We start from the raw sequence: 20,078 nt of genomic DNA, 5'->3' as shown, positions 1-20,078 counted from the left end.
TTGAACAATGAGCTGCTTAGCAACAGCAAGGATGAGAGGAAAACTGCCAAACCATGGCAGCCGGAGTGTAGCAAAGAAGAGACAAGAGCAGGTAAGGCAGGAGGCAGAAGTTGCTGGAACCGTACTGAGTAACGAAGGAAGTTTTGATAAGAGGATAAGCTCAGGAGAGCAGACCAGAAGATAAAGAACCATAGACTAGGAGCAGAATCGCAACAGTGTTTGTGGGCAGATTCTGAAAACAGGGGATAGAAGCCAGGACGAACACCCTTTGATGGAAGGAAAGCAGAGGGGGGATCACCCTGGGGAAAAAGTTACTGATAACAGATGCTATATGGAGTTTCAACTTGGAGTTTGTAGAGTGCATTAACAAAAGTTCCAGAGATAATGACCATGTGAAACTATCAAAGACAAAGTACATAAGAATATTAAGCACACCTCAACCCTCCACTTGACAAACTGTAATTCACGACCTTAAGCCATCATTTTTGTTGAGCACCACATTCACCTCACCCTTTGTAACTTCAATGTCCATTCATACTGGCACTTACATATACCAATTTGTCACCACCGCACCCCTTCATTCAGCCTATGGAAAGGTATTAGAAAGCAATCCAAACGTGAGGACTGCACTACACTGTGTGCCTGCTTTGTAAATTACATCACGAAATAAGAAAAATAAAAAACACTTTGAAATAGATGTTCTTTTTACAGAGTGAAGAAAACAATATAAATAAAAAAGCATACATTAAATATGAGCCAATGTTAAGGATTCAACTACTTACAACACGCTCTGATGCAACAGTAGGTACCACTGGTGTGGTGTTACAATCGTACTGAGCACCACCTATGTGAGTGGCCTGTGGCTGAAAATGTACAGACTGACTGGGACCAGCATCTTCTCTCCGATTTGAATGATCTGCTGAAATTAAACAAATATATGCTGAAACACCAAAACTGACAATATAAATAACAGCAACATACTTAGCTCATCCATTTAGCATTGTCAAGGCAAGATTAAAGATTGTTCAAACATCTCACACTTTCGGGCATATTTCTTGTCTGATTCATAAAATTTCCTGGGACCAATGATTTGAATTCTTCAATGCAAATAACAGAAAATATGCCTGAAGAATTAGGAAATGTACCTATTGTGGTTGATGAATTTGGTACTCTTGGTTTCAAGCACTATCCATTTGCGAGACCTGCCACGGCCTAATAGGACCAAAACTGCCACAGAGACAATTCAGTAAATAGACAGGACCTCTGTATGCCTATCAATAGATTCCCCATTACATCACCTACAATCCTATGCAGACAGTCGAGAAAGGATAACAGAGTAGTGGTGGTCATGGGGAAAAAGATAAGGACTAAGAGAATCTCGGCTGTCCTGAGACACACCAGTTTCCAATTCACAGGAGTGCTCCAGCAAGCAAAGAAGAATTGGGAGCAGATGACAACAGAAACAAGCCCAGCTTCCAGCAAACATGTCGTGTGCGATACTGGGGCCAAACCATACATCCCACCTGAATGAATGACCTATAACAGAGGTCTGCAACCTGCAGATCTACATATGCTTTGGACTGCAACTCCCAGGATTCCTCACCATTGACTATACTGGCTAGGGCTGATATGGGATATAGTACAAAACTTTTGGAAAAACCAAAGATGGCTGACCGCTGACCACAGAATAGTTTTGAAAAAAAATGTCATTTGGAGCTACCCCCAGAGCAGAGCTCGACATTTCGGAGATCTGGCTTTGAAGGCCCAGGTTGCTGTTCCACTCTGGTGAATCAATCATGCATACTATGTGGCAAGTGTTCTTATATATGAATACATGAAGTAAACAACTTTATTGGTCTTGCATTCCCTAGTATCAGTTTCACTTAGGAACACATTTAACAAACACGTGTTTTGCTAATCTTTATTGAAAAGTACAATGTAGCTTCATAATATCGCCGAAATGCCTGGAAAACATGTCCGAGACAGGAGTAATCCGACATGTCAGTACAAACGTGCCTATTACAACATGTTTTTCAGCACAAATATCTGTGTATATTTACTGCTATCTGAGCAAATGTCCGTCTTGCTTCAAAGTGTTATATCTCTTATACTCAACCACACATTTAACACCGATTATTCAAGGTGTCAATAGATGTTTTATGCCATTTTTGAAAAACAGTCACTGGGTGATGGATCTTCCTGAGGCAGGCCAAAGCAACAGAGGAGTGCGAGGCCAGGAGGTGGGGGAGGTGCTGGGATAAGGGGGAGGGTGACGAATTGTATTCTGCTCTACAGAAGTACAAGGATGAATAGGGGTAAAATGGGCCGCTCAGCCCTCACACTTCGAGAAACCAAAACACAATGCAATCATAAAGGTAAAACAGGGACAGTTAAGAGATATAGCACCTTTACCTTTTGTGGTAGCATGGGCCGAGGGAAGGCTATACTCTTAAGAGAGGTGTAAAGGTGAACCAGTAGTGACCCAAACACAGTATTACGATCCAAAATAAAGGGAACGTTGAATCAAGGTTCTATAAAAATATAAATACAATCAAACACCATTTGCAAGTAGAACGCATAGAAATTACTAAACAAAAACCCGCCCAAAGAAAGAACAGAGAAGATGTGACAGACTGAAGAAAGTATCACTGAGCATAGCTCCAGGTGTGGTAGGTAATGTCCTAACCACAAACAAGGATATCTTGTTGAAAACAGGAGCAATTGTGACCTAATCAGTCTGTAGGATCCAAATGGACCATGGGGGCAGTTCAGAGTCAACAGTATTACCTGGATTCAGTTCTTGGTGTGCTGACGCACCTCAGGCTAAGGCATTTGGAGAGTTCAACTCTCCCAAAGAAGTCGAGTGAGATCTTCAGAATGAATCTGCAACCTTAAAGGATCTGAGAGAAACTGAGCGAACCTGCTGAAGGGGTGGAAGACCTTTTAAGGGCAAAGGTCCTTTAATTTCACAATGGAGAATGGGCAAATTTATGTGCTCCAAACCTCTTTTTTAGAATGGGCAGGGTTCTATTTTATAATACTTCTGTGTTCGTATGCTTCAATGCCCTGATGGCAATAACCAAACACTAGCCCCCTCATGCATTCTTGCAGGCACTCGTTAGCTGGAGGGAGCTTGTGTTTGTTTACGGTTGTCAACGCATTGAATGCTAAAGACACAATGTAGTGTTATAACTTTCATAAGAGTGGTGTCTTTGGAATTTAATTCTAAAGATATGCCAGTCTCATGAAAGTTATAAAATTGTTGATTTCAAGTAGGTGATGAGGAACAGGCCAGTCCTATATCATTACTCCAACTACAGCATAAACAAAAAAACGGAGTTGGCAATGCCTTATCGAAGTTAAGTCATTTAAATCCTACAAATTCAAAGAATTTGCAAAGCTCTGCTGTGTGTTTTCTATGACCCGAGTAATTATTAAATACTTTCACAACTAGGTGAAGCCTGTTGCCCCAAGGGGCTGCATGTTTGTCCCCTAAGTGACCAGACACACCAGGGGGTGGGGGGAGGGCGTGGGGTTGTGCGGGGGTGCGTGTGTCTCTTCTGTGTTTGATCAAACCATCGAAACAGAACTCCCCTGCACAAGAATGGGAGAAAAAGGAGACGGAAAGACAGAAACCAGAGGGGGAGAATAAAAAGAACACCCCTGGCGTGGTCTGGGGGAAATCGCTGCCTCGAGTGCCCCCGCCCCCCTCCCCCAGGCATCTTGGTGCCAGACGGAGAGTGCAGGGAGCACCCCTGTTAGGGAGAATTCTCAAAATGTGCTAATTCCCCTTACCTTTTGAGACCCCCCAGCAACTGCTGGATTTCTAGCATTTGATTTTTTTTTACCTTCGAAGAGTGTGAGCCTTTTTTCCCACTCTTCCATGTATTTTGTGTGCGTTTCACATTTGTGTTCTTTGGTTATGGAGTTTTAAAACAAATCCAGTGGCATCATCTTTTTCCGTGTGTCACACAGCACCTTCCCAAGGTTTAAATACCTTCTCTGGGACTGACTACCGTCTCCTCGAGCATGTAAAGTTAAATTGGCTTTACTAGTCTCTTTAAATTTACTAACCCAGCACACACTATCTTCCTATAGAGTGCTGGAGGGGTTGCTTAGCTCCCCCCCCCCAGGGTCAAAATACTCATGTAACAGTAAAATGTTACCTTTTCCTACTTTAAATGGCTGGTGGCAGTGGTTTAGATCAACTACCGTGATTTTTCTCGACCGCTAACAACGGTAGGTAAAAATCGGGTCAGCCATGTTTTTCAATATGGCGCCCCAGACCCATCTGTAAAAACAGACTCCGGTCATCTTTTTGCGCCATTTCTTTTAGGAAAAGTCCTTCTTGTGTTTGTCTCTGCGCTCCAAACCAGGTTTGGTCCCTTTTTTCGTTGGCCTTTGGCGGGCTTCAGTGCTGAAGCCCTCCTCTGGCGCCTGAGAGTCTGGGGTGGACAGGATGTGAGGGAGGTTCCCGAAACTCCCTGTGCTTAGTCTCTTAGGAGACCTGAATGCACTCTGGCGTGATTGGCTGGCTGGTTGTCCAGCAAGGACAGCCAGCCTGCTGGGTGAGTGACAGCCCGGCTTGAATGAATGGGGAAAACTGTTTAAAAGCAGGTCTCTGGGACTTGGAAAGCAGAGTCGACCACTGGAACGAAAGAACCGAAGACAAGCTGAAGGAAGAGGACTTCTGCAACTCCTGGACGACCGGTGAAACCCTGCTGCAGGTCCGAATTGCCTGAAACTCCAATCAACAGAGAAGCCCTTCAAAGTTAACTTCTCCCCTTGAGTTTGGTGGGAACAACCAACTCGTAAGCCACCTGGACACCGTGCCCATCTGGTTGAATTTTCATCAGAGTGCTGTTAAAAACCGGATAGCCAGAGGGAAGGAAACAGCTTGTGGACTTTAAGACACTCGCACATTAAACCGACGCCTTGCTACAGCTTTTGTCCTCATCCATGGGCAGTGCAGGAACCTCCCGATGTCCTCCTTGTCCCCACGACTGAAGGTCAGGAACAGCGAGATCTGCTCGAACTGCCAGGAACAACTGCCTCAGCTACAGCTTTCTTCATTAACAAGGTACTGTGCAAACGCAGTCCGGAACCATTTTCAGCCATCGAGAAAGTACGTGAAACTTTCCTCAACTTCGAAGGTTTGTCCTTCTCTAAACATTAGTCAAACATTTCGCCTAGCCAAATTCTTCTAAACTCCATGGCAAAGATATAACCGTTATCTACCAGAACTGGGCTATCATATACAAAGACTCTGAACCATTGACTTTGGCCCAGGCCTATGAGAAGAATTGCTGGTTGTATTTAACTGAAACCTTTGCCCTGCCTATGAATGTATTTGGGCTGTCTATTTTATAACATTGTCTTTTTATCCCTTGAATAAGTATCTGAAGTGCCATTTTGCTCCCACTTCACAGGAGCTAAAGTTGTTCATTTACTTACGGTTGGATGTTTGTGGTATATTAGTGTCAGATATTGAGCTGCTTATGCTAGTGTAATGTTTTCTAACTGACTGAGTAAATAAATGTATATTCTTTTACCAAGAAACCTTGAGTAAGTGTTTACTTGAACCACTGTATTAGTTGGTCCTTTGTGTAACTTGTTGTACTGCTTAACACTTAAACTCATGAGCTAAGTCTGGCTGCTCAGCCATCGCTACTTTACTGTGTAGTACAGGCTTGTGCCAAAGGTGAAATTGTGCTTACACTTGTAGTCTTAATTGCCTGTAGTGTTCCCAAAGGGTACTACAGGTGATTCTGCGTAACAGCCCATCCCCCAGAGAATGAGAGGGGGCCCAGCTGCTTGCCTGGGGCTGCCCCAGGTCCGCGCTGGGTGTTGGCCCATGCGGGGGCCAGACTGGACAAGCCCAGGAATCACTAAGGGCCGTCTGAGTGGAAAAGGAACAGCCCAGTCCATGCTGCATGAGGGGGTGAAGGGGGGCCTGAACCAGGCAGCGTGGTGTGCCCCAAGTCGGCCTGCATCATGGCCAACGAGGCGGGTCCTTCAAAGTCTTCCTGGGCATGGCGCCAACTAGAGGGCGGCCAGGAGGAGAAGAGAGGTGAGTACGCTCTGCCCCAGAGTGAGGAGTGGTGAAGAAAAGTCCTGGGCTAGTTTGCCAGTCAGCCTGGGTGAAGAACAGGAGGTAGGAAGTCCTGTGCTCCTCCGTCAGGCACCCCGGATGAAGACATGCCCTGGGCTGCCACGACACAGCGGCTCTTAGGCCCCAGAACTCCTTTCCAGAAGGAGCGGACGAGGAATCCTTCAGATCCCCTAACTTTACCCACTCTACAATCTTTACATTCAGAATTGTAAGGTCGGCAACCCTGGGGGGGAAATGGGACATGGATAAAATAAATCGGATCCGGACTGTTTATCTCTGCCACCTTGCTGAACTCGATGGCTGACTGACTTGTAACAAATACAATATAGAATCACCTAAACACTTTCTTGCTCCCTTCAATATTTTTACCCTCCCTATATTCTAGAAGTACCTGTAAGCCTCTGCCTACTGCTGAAAGGCGGTTCCAAGAAACCCTTGCTACTGCCTCTTGACTTGACCTCCTGTTAGCCGAGCTAGTTTTACTGGATTTTTACTTCTTTAACTCTTTTACTCATAACTTGTTTCCGGTCTTCACCAGCGTTCTTGTGAATTTTCTAACATATTAATGAAATTAACCTTCCTTCTCAGCCTTAGAACGACTAACTATTTACACCCATTCACTCAGTGCTCATGACTTGCTTGTGCTTACGTCTTCCTGATGCGTGGTCAACTTTTACTCTCCTTGCACTGCTTCTGGAAACGTACCACGCTCAGTACAGAATACAACATGCGGCTCTGAGGAATTCCTCAATTCACTTTTAGTTTTCTGGCGATCAGCGCTTGTCTCAGTATCAGGGTATCGCGCAGTTCCGACCGTCTTTTCGCAGTTAGTCGCAGAAGTGATCACAGACTCGGACGCGTGCCTCAGGTATTGCGAAAACACTGTACAGACATGCGCACTTACCACGGCCCAGCAAACATTAGAGTCCTTTACTTGCAGTTTAGCAATGTTCCTTGAATCTCCGAAAGAGATTAGAACTGTCAGTTCATACACTCGCATACGCGCTCCTTGGTATTGCTACCGAACGAAATGCATGTGTAGGTTAGTGAAGTTAATACAGCGCGACTTTATTAAATCAATTCGACATTGCGCTTGCAACTTTTCTCTGTTAAAAAACCTCACATGCCGGTTTTCACTGAGACCTTAGTTCGCAATGATAGCGAATTAAGGGAATATGTACTATCTTGCCAACACTCTCTACAGTTGAACAATAAAGTTAATTTACACCACATCGCAGTTATTAAAGGAATGGTTCAGTCAAAATGTTTTATTGCCCCTACGGGTCGGCCATGTGTTTTTAAGCCTAAGTCGCTCGATTTTAGAAATTTCCTATGGACCTTACCCGAGTTTTCGTCCATTGAACGCATGCAAAAACAGGTATCATATCCCCCGCCCCTGAGCCTGTCATCAGCAGACGCGTACTGCCCATTTCACAACGCCAAAGGACGTCTCGTGTCAACATTCGCTGCGTTTCAGCTAATAACGTGTCGCCATGGAAATGGCAGGACGCCTCTTTCCTCAATAAGTATAAACAGACCGTTTCACAACACACAGCAGCAGATTTTCGATTCCATTCCTCTCTCTGTGTTACTTTGAGTATTCTGTGACTCGTTTCTGTGCTCTGGTCAGCTACCTTCGTTGCTTGTAGCCCGTGTGAACAGATACCAGTACCACTGCTATCAATTATTTTAGTTTGTTTAACACAATGGCTACAATAATGCCCTACATGTACGAGCCCGAGTATACCGAGGAGGAACTACTGGAAAGGGAAACACGCGAAAACGATGGGTCTTCGGACGGCAGTTGGGAGGACGATTCAACAGCTGAAGAGTCTGGACCTAGTCGCATGGACGGTGTTTCCACCTGGTGCACATGCAATTAGTGCGAGCTAATGCCAACCGAGGACGAGAACTACTGCTGCTGTGAAAACTCAGGATGCGTGGCCTACATTTCGGAAGTCGGGCCACGACCGCAATGCATCACCGAGCTGCCAGACTTCAAGGCAGCCTGCCTCACACGGTCCGTGTAGAGGATAATGATGGTGCTCAGCCACGAACTTTCGCGCAACTGTTCGTCCTCGTAATCCGAGTAACGAGTAAGTATACTCTGCTTGTCATGCCACTCCTATTTCATGGTCTTCTACTATATCCAAAATTACATATACATATCATTGTAACGCACGAAAGTCGTTCAATAGTGTGCAGTGTCTAGATAGCATTTGTCCAAGCAGAATGCCATTAGTTACAAGAATTGTCATTGACAACAAACGTTTATTAAACTTATCTTGGTCGTTTAAAAACAGTTTGTTTCATTCCTTTTCACAGGTGGTACAGGCTGGTGGCCTATCGTTCCTTTACATGGTGGCTTCACGGGAGGCTTGGACACCGCGTTCAAAGAGTGATACCCGCCTGTGCCGTTCGTGCCATAAGAGAAACGTTCCCGAGTGACAGCGGTCAGTACAGGGGATTTTCTCTCACTGTGCTGCCACCTGAACTGTACAATGTTTAAAGTCTTGTATTTTTGTTTCATCAAAATAAGATACAAAATAAAACCCCACATATATTTTAACAACGGTTGTTTCTATTTTTTAAATGAATAAAGTGTGTCTCCATTCAAGGATGGACGTCAGACATCTGTGCTCAGAATGGGTGAAGGTCAGGTCGCTGTGAAGCGGGGTGGTCACTATCTAAGCTAACTTAATATACTATCAATAATGCATGCACTAAATAACACTTGTTCAAAGTCTTTCAGTTGGTTATGTCGCTATAAAGGTCACACATATCTATACTATCAATTAACATTGGATTATACAGGCCTTAGGTCAAGGGTCTTGACCACTATAATACACTGTTTGAAGTGTGGGTCTGTGCGCACAAGAATCTCCGGTATGTGGCATTTGTTATTGATACGCAACAATATACTGCAGTAGGGGTCTAATGTTAGTTGGGGATCTGCTAGGTGGGCATCATGGCATGGTCAGTGGTCTGGCACATGAAGAGAATACCTTGCAGGGACACAGGGTCAGAATGGCAGTAAGTTTCCACTGGCGAGGGTGCGTGGGCAAGGACACGTTTGTGGAGATGAACGAGCTATGTGCTTGGTTCAGGCTGGTTCACATGCAGGACCGTGATCTCGGAGGAAGAGTGATGTGTTACATTTATTAGCTGTTGCAAATACCTCTGGAGTTTTCCAGCCAGAGTGGGAATGAGGGTGTGGGCCATGTGCTCTGCGCGCTGTACTATCGCAGTGAGGCCTGGTCACCAAGATGGAATGGAAAGGGGGTACAAAAATGGATGCCCCGTATCCTGCTACTGAACCCACTACTGGAGGCACTTGGTACGAGTTTCTACTGAGAAGTAAAGGATGAGAGGGGCCTGATGGCCCCTCGCTCCCACACACTTGCCTGCACGCCCCAGGCCCATCCATCCCACCCCCTCTATCAAAGGCGGTTCGCACCTGGGGATGAGCGCTGGCATGGGGGGCTGTCACGGGCGCAAACGGCCAAGGTACCAAACAGCATGTACACTTCAAAAGGTATCCCACGCCCAGGGGCCATCGTTCACATGGTCTCCTCAGACCCCGTGTCTCCAGGCAGACCTCCCCAAATGATTCACCGCGGGCATTTCTAGGTGTTGGGGCAAATAGAGTTCAGGGGTTCGAGGGTGATGCCCATACATGGTAAAAAAAGGGGCTTTGTCCGGTTCCTGAGTGTACAGAATTGTTGTATGCATATTTAGAAATCCACAAAATATCCTTCCAATTACCTTCGGTTTGGTGTAGGATGCAACGTAGGTATTGTTCAAGAGTCTGGTTAGTCCTCTCTGTTTGACCATCGGTCTGGGGATGGTGACTGGTAGATAACCTCACGTCGAATTGCACCAGTTGGCAGCATTTTTTACAAAATTGTGAGATGAATTGACTACCTCGGTCTGAGACCAATACGGAAGGGAATCCATGTAGTCCAACAATATTTTCAAGAAATTCCTTGGCTAAAATTGCAGCAGACGGTAATCCCTTTAAAGGAATAAAGTGGGCCATCTTGGAAAAAAGATCTACTACAACTAGAATGGTGTTAAATCCACTACATGGAGGCAGATCAGTAATGAAGTCAAGAGACAGTGGTGCCATGGCGTAGGTGGAACATCCAAAGGTTGTAAAAGACCAGCTGGTTTCTTCTTCTGGCTTTTGTTTTGGGCACAGATTCCACAAGATAGCACAAATGATTTAACGTCTTTTCGCCATGTGGGCCACCAAAATTGCCTCTTAATTTTAGCTTCAGTTTTTGCGACCTCTGGATGTCCTTCAATCAGCACATCATGATAGTTGGAGATGACTAATTCCTGTAGCTCCTTGTGTGGTATGAATAGACGACCTTGATAGTACGGTAGATCATGGATAACTGAATAATCTTGGCCTTTCTTTACCCAGTCCTGTAGGGCTGCTGGATTAAACCTTGCTTGATTTTTGAATGAATGTCTTCTAGAGTTTGTAGAGTAGTTATGCCAAGGATTCTTTCTTCTGAAATTATAGGTACAGGTTCCAGGTTAGAGTACGCTTCTCCCATTCCTATTCGGGATAGGGCATCGGCCTTGCCATTTTTACAACCTGGTCGGTAAGTGATCACAAAATCGAATTCTGCAAAGAATAATGCCCACCTCAGTTGAGGTGATGATTGGGCCTTGGCGGTCTTCAAATATTGCAAATTCCTGTGATAGGTGATTACAGTGATGGTATGCCTCGCACCGAGAAGATAATGCCGCCAAGCCTTGAAAGCAGATTTGATGGCCAATAACTCTATCGGTAACCGCATAGTTTAATTCCGGTGCCGAGAATTTTCTTGACCAGAATGCCACTGGATGAAGTTGCCCGGTTTCCAGATCCTTCTGAGACAGGACAGCTCCCATGGCTAAACTGGATGCATCTGTTTCAACTTCGTATGGAAGCTCGGGGCGAGGATGCTTTAAAACAGGTGCAGACGTGAATTTCAGTTTTAGATCTTGGAAGGCCCTTTCAGCTTCTTCAGTCCACAAGAAGCGCTTGTTCTTTTTCAAAAGTGCTGTGATGGGATGTACAATATGAGAGAATTCAGGGATAAATCTCCGGTAGAAATTAGCGAAGCCAAGCATGCTTTGAACTCCTTTAACTGAACAGGGTGATGGCCATTTGAGAATGGCATCCACTTTGAGAGTTCATTCGAACTCCTTTTGGGGTCAGGATAAATCCTAGAAATTCCTCTTCTGTGGAATGAAAGACATTTATCCAACTTTGCATACAACTTGTGTTGGCGTAATTTTTTAAAGGACTGCCCGAACGTGCTCAACATGGTCTGATCTTGAGGAGGAGTACACTAGGATGTCGTCTATGTAAATACCACAGATGTCAATGAGTTCGCGAAGAAAATCGTTCATAAAAATACTGGAAGGCTGCCGGTGCATTGCACAACCCGAAAGGCATCACCTGATATTCGAATAATCCGTACTTGGTGCGAAAGGCAGTCTTCCATTCATCGCCTTTCTTCACACGTACCAGATGATATGCCCCTCGGAGATCTAACTTAGTATAGATACAAGCATCCTTAACTTGGTCCAGTAATTCGGGGATCAGAGGCAAATGGTATCAGTTTTTTTACCGTAATTTGGTTTAATGCGCAGTAATCTATACATGTTCTAAGGTCACCTTCCTTTTTAGGTACGAAGAACAGAGCTGAGGATGTAGGAGACTTGGATGGGCGAATGAAGCCATTAGCAAGGTATTGATCCAGGTATTGTTGTAGGTGAAGGTTTTCAGGCTCCGTAAGGGCATAGATCCTGCTGCATGGGGGTTGTGCACCGGGTACAAGATTGATCTGACAATCGCAAAATCTGTGAGGTGGTAAAGTGTTTGCCTGTTCTTTCTGAAAAACATCCAGATATTCTTGATATTCCTGAGGTAACTGAACAGGTGGGTTAGTGGCTGTGGCCAGGCCCTTGTTCAAGGTTGTTTTTTAGTAACAGGTGTGTGTACAATCTGGGAAGGTCATTCTCTTCTCTCGCCATTCTATACAAGGATTATGGGTTTCCAACCATGGCATTCCCAGAATTATTTAGAATTGTGGAGCCTTGATTAAGTCAAACACAATGCTTTCTCGATGCCCATCTTGACCCAACAGTGTCATCTCTCTAGTGGAATGAGTTACTGGCTCAGAGGCAATTTCAGTTTCATCGACGGTAGTGATGACATCTGTAGTGGTTCTTTTGCAAAGAGATAGGTTCATCCTTGAAGCCAGTTCTTGATCCATATAGTTTCCTATGGCCCCGCTATCTATGTACGCTCTTGCTGCGTGCATACGTGATGGCTGCCTAGGATCAATGAGGACCATAGGCACGATTAGGTGTGAGGTCTGAATGTCCTCCTTTAAGCTGGGCAAGCGGACCTCTACGCTTGTCGGGCGTGGTCGTTTCCCGGATCAGATTCTGTTTGACTCTTGTCCGCAGCTCCTACCACCTTTTTGGGTGGTTTTACCGGGCAATCCCGTAGAAAATGTCCCGAGGTTCCACAGTACAGACACAAGTGCAACTGTCATCTTTTTTCTCTTTCCTTCTGAGTTAAAGGTCCCCTAACCCCCCCGATCTGCATGGGTTCCGGTGCATCCGTTCCTTTGAGGGTAACATTTGGTTTAACCAACACTCGATTCTCGAACCTAGCTTGATCCGCCTTTCTATTCTGAAGTCGGTGATCTATCAGGACTACTAAGTCTATATATTCAGCACAATCCTGAGGTGGGTTCACAACTTGAGCCAAAACATCTTTGAGTTCTCCTCGCAGTCCACGATGGAATAATGTAATTCACTTTACCTTGGGCCATCCTGTTTCCACCACCAACCTATTGAAGGTAGCGATATAGGTTAGTAGATCCTGGTTACCCTGTCGCAGGGACAAAAGTTTGTTATCCAGGGCCTGTCCCTGTGAATGTCGGGCGAATAGTCTTTCCATGCTCAATTGAAAACCCTGAAAGTCACGAAGAAGAGGGTCATCCTGGTTGACTAGAGGAATCGACCAATTGGCTGCGCTACCACTGAGATATGATAGTACGAAGGCTACTTTGGCTTGATCATTTGGAAAGGCTCCAGGTCTGCATAAAAAGTGCAGGCGGCATTGATTCATAAACACGGCGAACCTTTTGGGATCCCCAGCAAACCGTTCGGGCGAAGCTAAAGGAATAGTTCCCGATAGGATAACTTGCACAGGGTTGCTTGATGAAACAGGAGTTGGGTTTCCCCCAGTCCAGGTAGGGGTGTTTGTCCAGCCTGGCTTTGCAGCAAATGCCTAGCAAGGTCATCAGTTCGCTCCTTTGACAAAATCAGTTCTCTCCTGAGCGCATTAGTTTCTTGGCGGGCAGTATGTACTTTAGCCCTTAGTTCGCCTAGTAATTGGGCCAGTTGGTCAGTTTCTGAGGTCGCCATAACACCCGGGTGGGAATTTGTGGGTGGGCTTTACGTTCTGTTACGCTCACCTGGCTCACACAGGGGCTTCGATCGGAACTGGACAGCTGCGGTTTCCACCCACGTGACGCGTAGTGCCGAGATGACAGACTGGACTGGCCCACCTAATCTCGTCTGCGTGACCTGAAGAAGTATTCTCCTGAAAGCAGAGAAAGGGAATTAGCCACCCGTGGATTTGAGTGATAACCCCCCCACACTGTTCTCCCCTCTAATCACCTCTGATGTCTTTTTATATTCTCACCTTAGGTTTTTAAAGGATGAGCTCTCCATCCTGCGTAGAATGCAGGGGCGCGTGGATACCCAGTTAATTCACTGGTCCGAAGGAATTGGAGAGTTCCAGAACAATATTGACTCAGGTTCCTGGTGAGGAGCCATAAGTATATAGTTTGTAAGAGTTCAAAATGTCTGACTTTCACTCTTGTCCGATTCCTTGCAGCTTGCCGCTTGACCCTAGAGAAGATTGCCTCGTGCGGCTGGTAAAGTTCAGGTAAGAGTCTGTATTATCCAACAATGTCTGGTAAATGACACCTGTATGTAATATGTTGCTTTCTCCTTTATTACAGGTGCAGAATGAGAAATTATGGCATTTTGAGGAATAATACCTCTGGCGGTAAAATCAGGTAAGTCTATTATGGTGAAAGATTCCCTTGGTTTGTCCTTTCGGCTCACCTGGCTGTCCTTTTGTTCCCCTTAGGTGGCGGAGTTCGGCGAAGATGAATGGAGGCTGCGCCGGCCCGTGGAGATGAAGAATGCCTCTGGCGGTAAAATCAGTTAAGTCTATTGTGGTGACTAATATTGCCTTATTATTCTCTCGGCTCACCTTGCTGTTCTTTGTTCCTCTTAGGTGCCGGAGTTTGGCGAAGAAATGATGAAGACAGAGGTGGATCGTGGAGGTGCTGCGAAGGCTGGCGAGTATAGCGCTGTGCTGCAGCAGGCGATGCGACACGCATCAATAACGTCTTTCTTCCTATTCGAAGGCGCGATGGATCCAGAATCAGGTGAGGAAATAAGTATTGTTCTTGTTCTAACCTTTTTCCTTCTTTTTCCCTTTTTTCTAGGAGCTCCAGACTCGAGGCGGGCGTTGCAGAAGACTGGATGCTGGCTTGCAGGCACGGTGAGCGTTACGCTGCAGGATTCAGAATAACGCGAAACGTGAGCTGCTCTTCGGGCGTGGTTTAAATAGCCTTCAAAGTAGTCCCAGCTAAGAAGTTCCCACGACCACACCCGAGTAAGAAAATAGTCCCTGAAATAAAGTAGTCCCCCTTCAGACTTCACATTGGCTTGAATGCTGAGCAGCATGGTCTGCATGAGGTAAGTGAAAGCAAATGAGCCTGGCGCCTATGGCGCCAGGTCTGACCCCTTCTATGAGCCGGGGGCCTGCGGCACCAGGACTGTACCCAGATAGCCCCTAGCCGGGGCTGCTGGGTTTTTCGCAAGTATCTGGATGCCTGCTCCCGGGACAGATGGGCCTGGTCCGGATGCCCGGGGGTAGGAATCATGACACCCACGTTCTTTGCATATGTTAGGAACTATTTGTAAGGGGAATAATTCACCACTTCAATGGCTTTTTGGTACTATGTGCTGCCCTTTAAACAAGGGGTCATGTACGCGGTGGGTTTCAATCATGAATGCCTTCCGCAGCGGGGAGCAGCTGTACTACATCCCTACCACTGTACAGTTTGATGAAAGTATGTCTCTGGCTCAGTAGTTGTCAGGCAAACAGTCCGTCGTGGCACCTGGGTGCCAGTAGTAGAAAGTGTTAATTATACATACTGTCCATCCTTAGGCTTCCCCTAGCACACTGATGCATCACCCATCTGGATCTGTATGTTCTCCAATTGCCTGAATGGAACAATTTGCCATTTGCATGGCTACAATCTGGCATACGTTGTGTTGATGAACTCAATAGCTGACCTCCATACTGCTGAACAGCTTTTCCATTGTCGTCCTTGTTCAGGTCTTTCACTTGCAAAAACAAAACATGTTTACAGTTCAAATACATGGCTATCCTATGCCGTTTAATATGATCGTTCGAGCATCAAAGGATTATACAAAGTTTGTTGAATCTATCCAATTCCTGTCTTGATATTGTTACAGTCAAAGTCACAGGGTTGTCTATGGAACTATGGAAAATGAGCGAAAGGAGACTGATTGGTTAGAGACGGAGTGGTGGGTTTGTAAGGGAGACTACAACGAGAGGCATTCAGTGAGGTAGTGGGGGCAAGACTATGGATGGATTTGTAGACAAGCAGCAGGAATTTATGGAGCAATATTGCATGGAGCGCTATTCACCATGGTGATGGTGGGGAGAGGATCTGGGTAGGTTGAAAAGGGGGAGTGTTGCAAAATTGAGGACTTTGCTGAGAGAAGCAAAAGAGTTGAGGGTTGTAGACTAAGAATTAGGTGTGCAAAGTAATCCACAAGCATAGTGAAGACAAAGACAAGGTGAGGGGTGTGTAAGGTGTAGGCAGATCTTTTGAATATTTAGGATGTGAAGTCTGGCTGTTGTAGTAGTAGCTCTGATGAACTAGTAGAGTTTCAGTTCGCTGTCCAAGAGAACCACAAGGTTGTGAGCTATAGGTGAGAGGGTAGGTTGGTCAGAGGGGAAAAAAGATGGAAGGGAGAACTGGTTTGGCATTGGAGTCAGAGAGAACAAGGACCTCCATCTTTGGAGAGTTTCAGCATGAAGCCACATAGAGCCATTCAGTGGCAATTAAGCAAATGGCTATGCGTTTGGAGATTGCAGGGTTGAAGGAAGAGAAGGAGAAGAATTTCTTAGGATCATCAGTGAAGTTGTTAGTTACAGCTAAAGGAGAGAAAATGTTTGCATGGGTAGGTGTTTTATGTGGTGAGAAGTGGGCTTGGAACGGGCTGTTGAGGAACAGCAATATGAAGAGGGGAGTAGGTGCTTGCATCTGATGCGATGGAGAAGGAGTGATCAGAGAAATGGGAGGACATGCAATAGAGTACAGTGTCTTGAATCTGGAAAGCGTTAGAAGGAGGGTCACAGTGTCAAAGGCAAACAAAAGGTTTACAGGGATGAGAATGGAGGAGAGTGGTCGGCAGTGGTAAGGTAACTTGTGACGTCGATGAGTGCAGTCTCGGTAGTGTGTTTGGCCAGAATCCCAAATGAAGCAGGGTTAGCAAATGAGCGTACCTCGAGACAGTAGGGAAGGAGCAAAAACAATGTGTAGAATGAAGGGCTGTTGGGGTCAACAACTGGTGTCTTTACAATAGGTATAACTATCAGCTTTGTAACAGGCTGCAAAGACAGCAGTTAAGAGAGATAGGTTGACTAAGGCAGAGAGGTGACTGGAGGTGAATTTGTACTGCTAAGGGGCAACTTGGAAAGAAGGATGGGTTGACACAGCGAAGGATAGGTCGAAATCCGGTGGGGGGAAGTGAGTGAGATGCAAGATAGAGAACCGAGTGTGGGGAATATACAAGAAGGGGAGGGTGGGGCAGATTGAAGGCTGGACAAGGTTTTCCATATTTTTGGTATTTTAGTGGAAAAGTAGACAGTAAAGTCATCTGTGAAGAGGGAGGACATGAAGCAATTCTTAGCACAGGAAAACATGGCTTGGAGGGTCATGGATACCTTTGGTGTGTGCGAGTGGAGAGAGTAATAAAGATCAGTAGAATAGAATTAGGCTGTGTCACATGTAGTCATCAGGTTCAGTAGAGGCAGCTAGAAGAGTGGGGAATCTGTATTTCACCAATGGTGTAAGCAGCAACGCATTGTTGTGCTTAGCAGCTGTATGGCAGAGAAGATCCATTGTTGAGGACGCAGGACGGGGTATAACAGTGGGCAGAGTAGTGACCACTGAAGGAGCTAGAAGAGTTAAATTCAGTAAAGACAAGTTTAATAGATGAGCAAGTGGAGGAGAGTGAGCATAGAGTGAGAGGTTGATTTGGTCGAGATAGTGAAACATGGAGTCTGGCTTTAATTTATGTGGAAAGATGGATGAGTGAGGAGACTATAGAATGGGGGTAGAAAAGAGATGGTGAAGTGCATGAGACAGTGGTCAGAGGGGAACCAGTGCATTGTGGAGCAAAGGAGACAGTGGTGAAAGATAGGAACATGAGAGCAACATGCCTTGGTGAGGGAAGGAGGTGTGAATGGGGTGCCCTAGGTGATCATGAGACCAACACCACAGCAGTGTCATGAGGGGGGAAAATCCTGGTTTTGGTGATAGTCATCACTGACAGTTTGGGGTTATATGAATAGAAAGTTATGAGAAATTAGGCCTTCCAGAGACACAGGATGAGGTCAACAGGAGGATCCGAGGTAGAGGAGGTAGTTGTTGCAGTAGATAAAAGGAAGCACTTATGATAGATGAAGTTGGAATAAGCGGGAAGGGAGAGTGGAGCAGCCTGAGTGGTATTCGGCAGGTGAGGGAATGATGGGTAGATCAGAGAAGAGGAGCTGGAGAGTGGAGGGAAGAGAGGGGTGAGCGGAGGCCATGGGAATGAGAGAGGTAAAGAACAGTAAGGAGAAGGATCAGCAGGAGCATTGTAGGCAAGGAGTGATTGGGGAACTAAAGGGGACCATAGGGTCCTGGATGAACAAAAAATAAAATGTACAAGATTCAATTGGTAAACACATTCGGGGAATTTTATAAGTGTTTGCCCAGATCTGGGAAATGGGACATGTCATAATTCTGCACTGATGGGGAAAATGAATGGAGGGTAAATGGGGAAATGGGCAGCCCAGGGGCTAGCAGAGCCTGCCCTGGTATGTGCAGGGATGCCTCTGGACACGGAATTACTGGACAGCACATGGGCTGCAAGGGCCAATGGGAGAGGTGCCAGCTTCCTAAATAGCCACACTAGTGACAAAGGCCAGTAAAAATGGTTGTCCAAAGACGATCTTGAGCCGAGGTCCACCGCCAGCAAGAAGTGAGCAAGTGGTTTTGGTGCAGGCGTCTGGGATGCACTGAGAAAGTCACTGCTTCACAGGGAAACACTGGTAAATAAAAAAACATCTGCAATCACATAGGCTACAAAGAAGTGTGTGGGAGGGCTTCTGGATTCTCCTCTGATGGGTTTGGTGAGGTGTTAGACTGCATCTAGGAAAATTCACCTCAGCCTTGATTGGGCGTTCTTTGGGGGAGGGGAGGAGCTCAAATCTGCTTACATGAGTGGGGGAACCAGAGGGTCCTAAAGCAGAATGCTGGAAAGCCAGCTCAGCGTGTTAGGGGACTGTTGCTGACATGTCATGTTTAGACCTGGCTGTAAATCCCATGGACTTTTTCCAATTCCTGCAGCTAAATGGTAAAAAAAGAAATATATATTTGGTTCTGCCCCTGCAGCAAAAATCAAATGTTGGCACCCATGGCCAGCAGTATGCTTTCTGTCGACAGCAGTCAGCGGGAGAATCAGAGTGAGCAGGTGTGGTGAAAGCAGAACCACAACTGGGTTGTTGCTACAAACTGCACTGCCACAACTTTTAAAGTCCTGCTTTGAAGAAGTAAAGACACAGAACAAATAGGAACATTTCAGGATTGTTTAACACAAAACAGGGGCAAAACAAATCTGTATGTAATTTCTCTACAGCACAGAGATTTACACAGCCTCAAAGTGGCCTAGGAGGACCAGGTTGTCGGAAAACACATAAGGATAACGTGATTTTCTTAATAATGCTGCCTAGTCCGTGCCTAATACTAGATTGCACTGATGTGCTGCTTATATAATAGGGAAAGTATAAAAAAATGAAAGAAACTTTAAATCGTCATATGTTAAATAATTCAACCTTGTCCATCCTAGACCACACTCCTACATGTATATTGATACATGAAGAGAGACAGGTGTTAAAAAAGGAACACCTAAGTCACGTAATCAGCAATCTGTTGTGGGTACATAATGATTTAATAGCCCATAGACTATCTGAATAACCGTAGGGACACGGGTTAAAAAACAAGAAAAAAACAATCTAAAATGGTGTGTCTAAAGAGTGGCAACACCTTTTGGGAATAAAAAAGAGAAAACAAACAAGTCCGCACTCTCTGTTGTTTAGTGATTTATCTTAATGGAGTGTGGAGAGTAAAAGGTTGCTCAAAATCTGAGTAGGCAAACTTTAGCCCCCTTAGTGTAGCAACCACCGTCTACTGGTTTCAGTGGTGATGTTGTCGATATATGATTTATATAGGTGAGTGAGCATCACTTGTTCGTAATAACAATTTTTTAGAATAAATAACTTTCAACATCCAAATTGTTTGTTGTTCTTCGTGGGGTGCAGTCCACTGTCAAGTGCTACCATGCCAGGCACTTATGAGGATCAGTGAAAAGAAAAGACCTAGGCTAATAAGCCATCGGTGTGGGCCGCACACCCTGACGCCCAAGAAGGGATAATGTTTTCCAAAAATATGTTTGATTTGTCTTGTCTCTTACTTATCATTCCAATGGTGTAAACTTTAAAGAAGAAGCAAGTCTTTTTTGGTCAATTATACTGATATTTAATCTCAGTAAGAGTACCATTCCTAGG

At 45.4% G+C, this 20,078-nt stretch overlaps 1 protein-coding gene across 8 annotated transcripts in view; it reads right to left on the bottom strand.

Moving 5' to 3' along the window:
- POC5 (POC5 centriolar protein) overlaps positions 1–20,078 on the bottom strand; it is a 544,028-nt gene that overhangs the window by 106,651 nt on the left and 417,299 nt on the right. For 4 of the 8 annotated variants that reach the window (XM_069627457.1, XM_069627460.1, XM_069627459.1 and 1 more), the window contains one exon: positions 783–916. In XM_069627457.1, the coding sequence (XP_069483558.1) occupies positions 783–916 (134 nt within the window). Of the gene's footprint in view, positions 1–782; positions 920–20,078 lie in introns of all 8 variants that reach the window. The other 4 variants (XM_069627454.1, XM_069627453.1, XM_069627458.1 and 1 more) reach the window with 1 other exon arrangement.

Source organism: Ambystoma mexicanum, chromosome 6p, assembly GCF_040938575.1.
Source record: "Ambystoma mexicanum isolate Mex_15411 chromosome 6p, UKY_AmexF1_1, whole genome shotgun sequence".
Classification (NCBI taxonomy): Eukaryota; Metazoa; Chordata; class Amphibia; order Caudata; family Ambystomatidae; genus Ambystoma; species Ambystoma mexicanum.
Note: the sequence above shows the minus strand (reverse complement) of the source record. Positions and strands in the feature narration are given on the sequence as shown.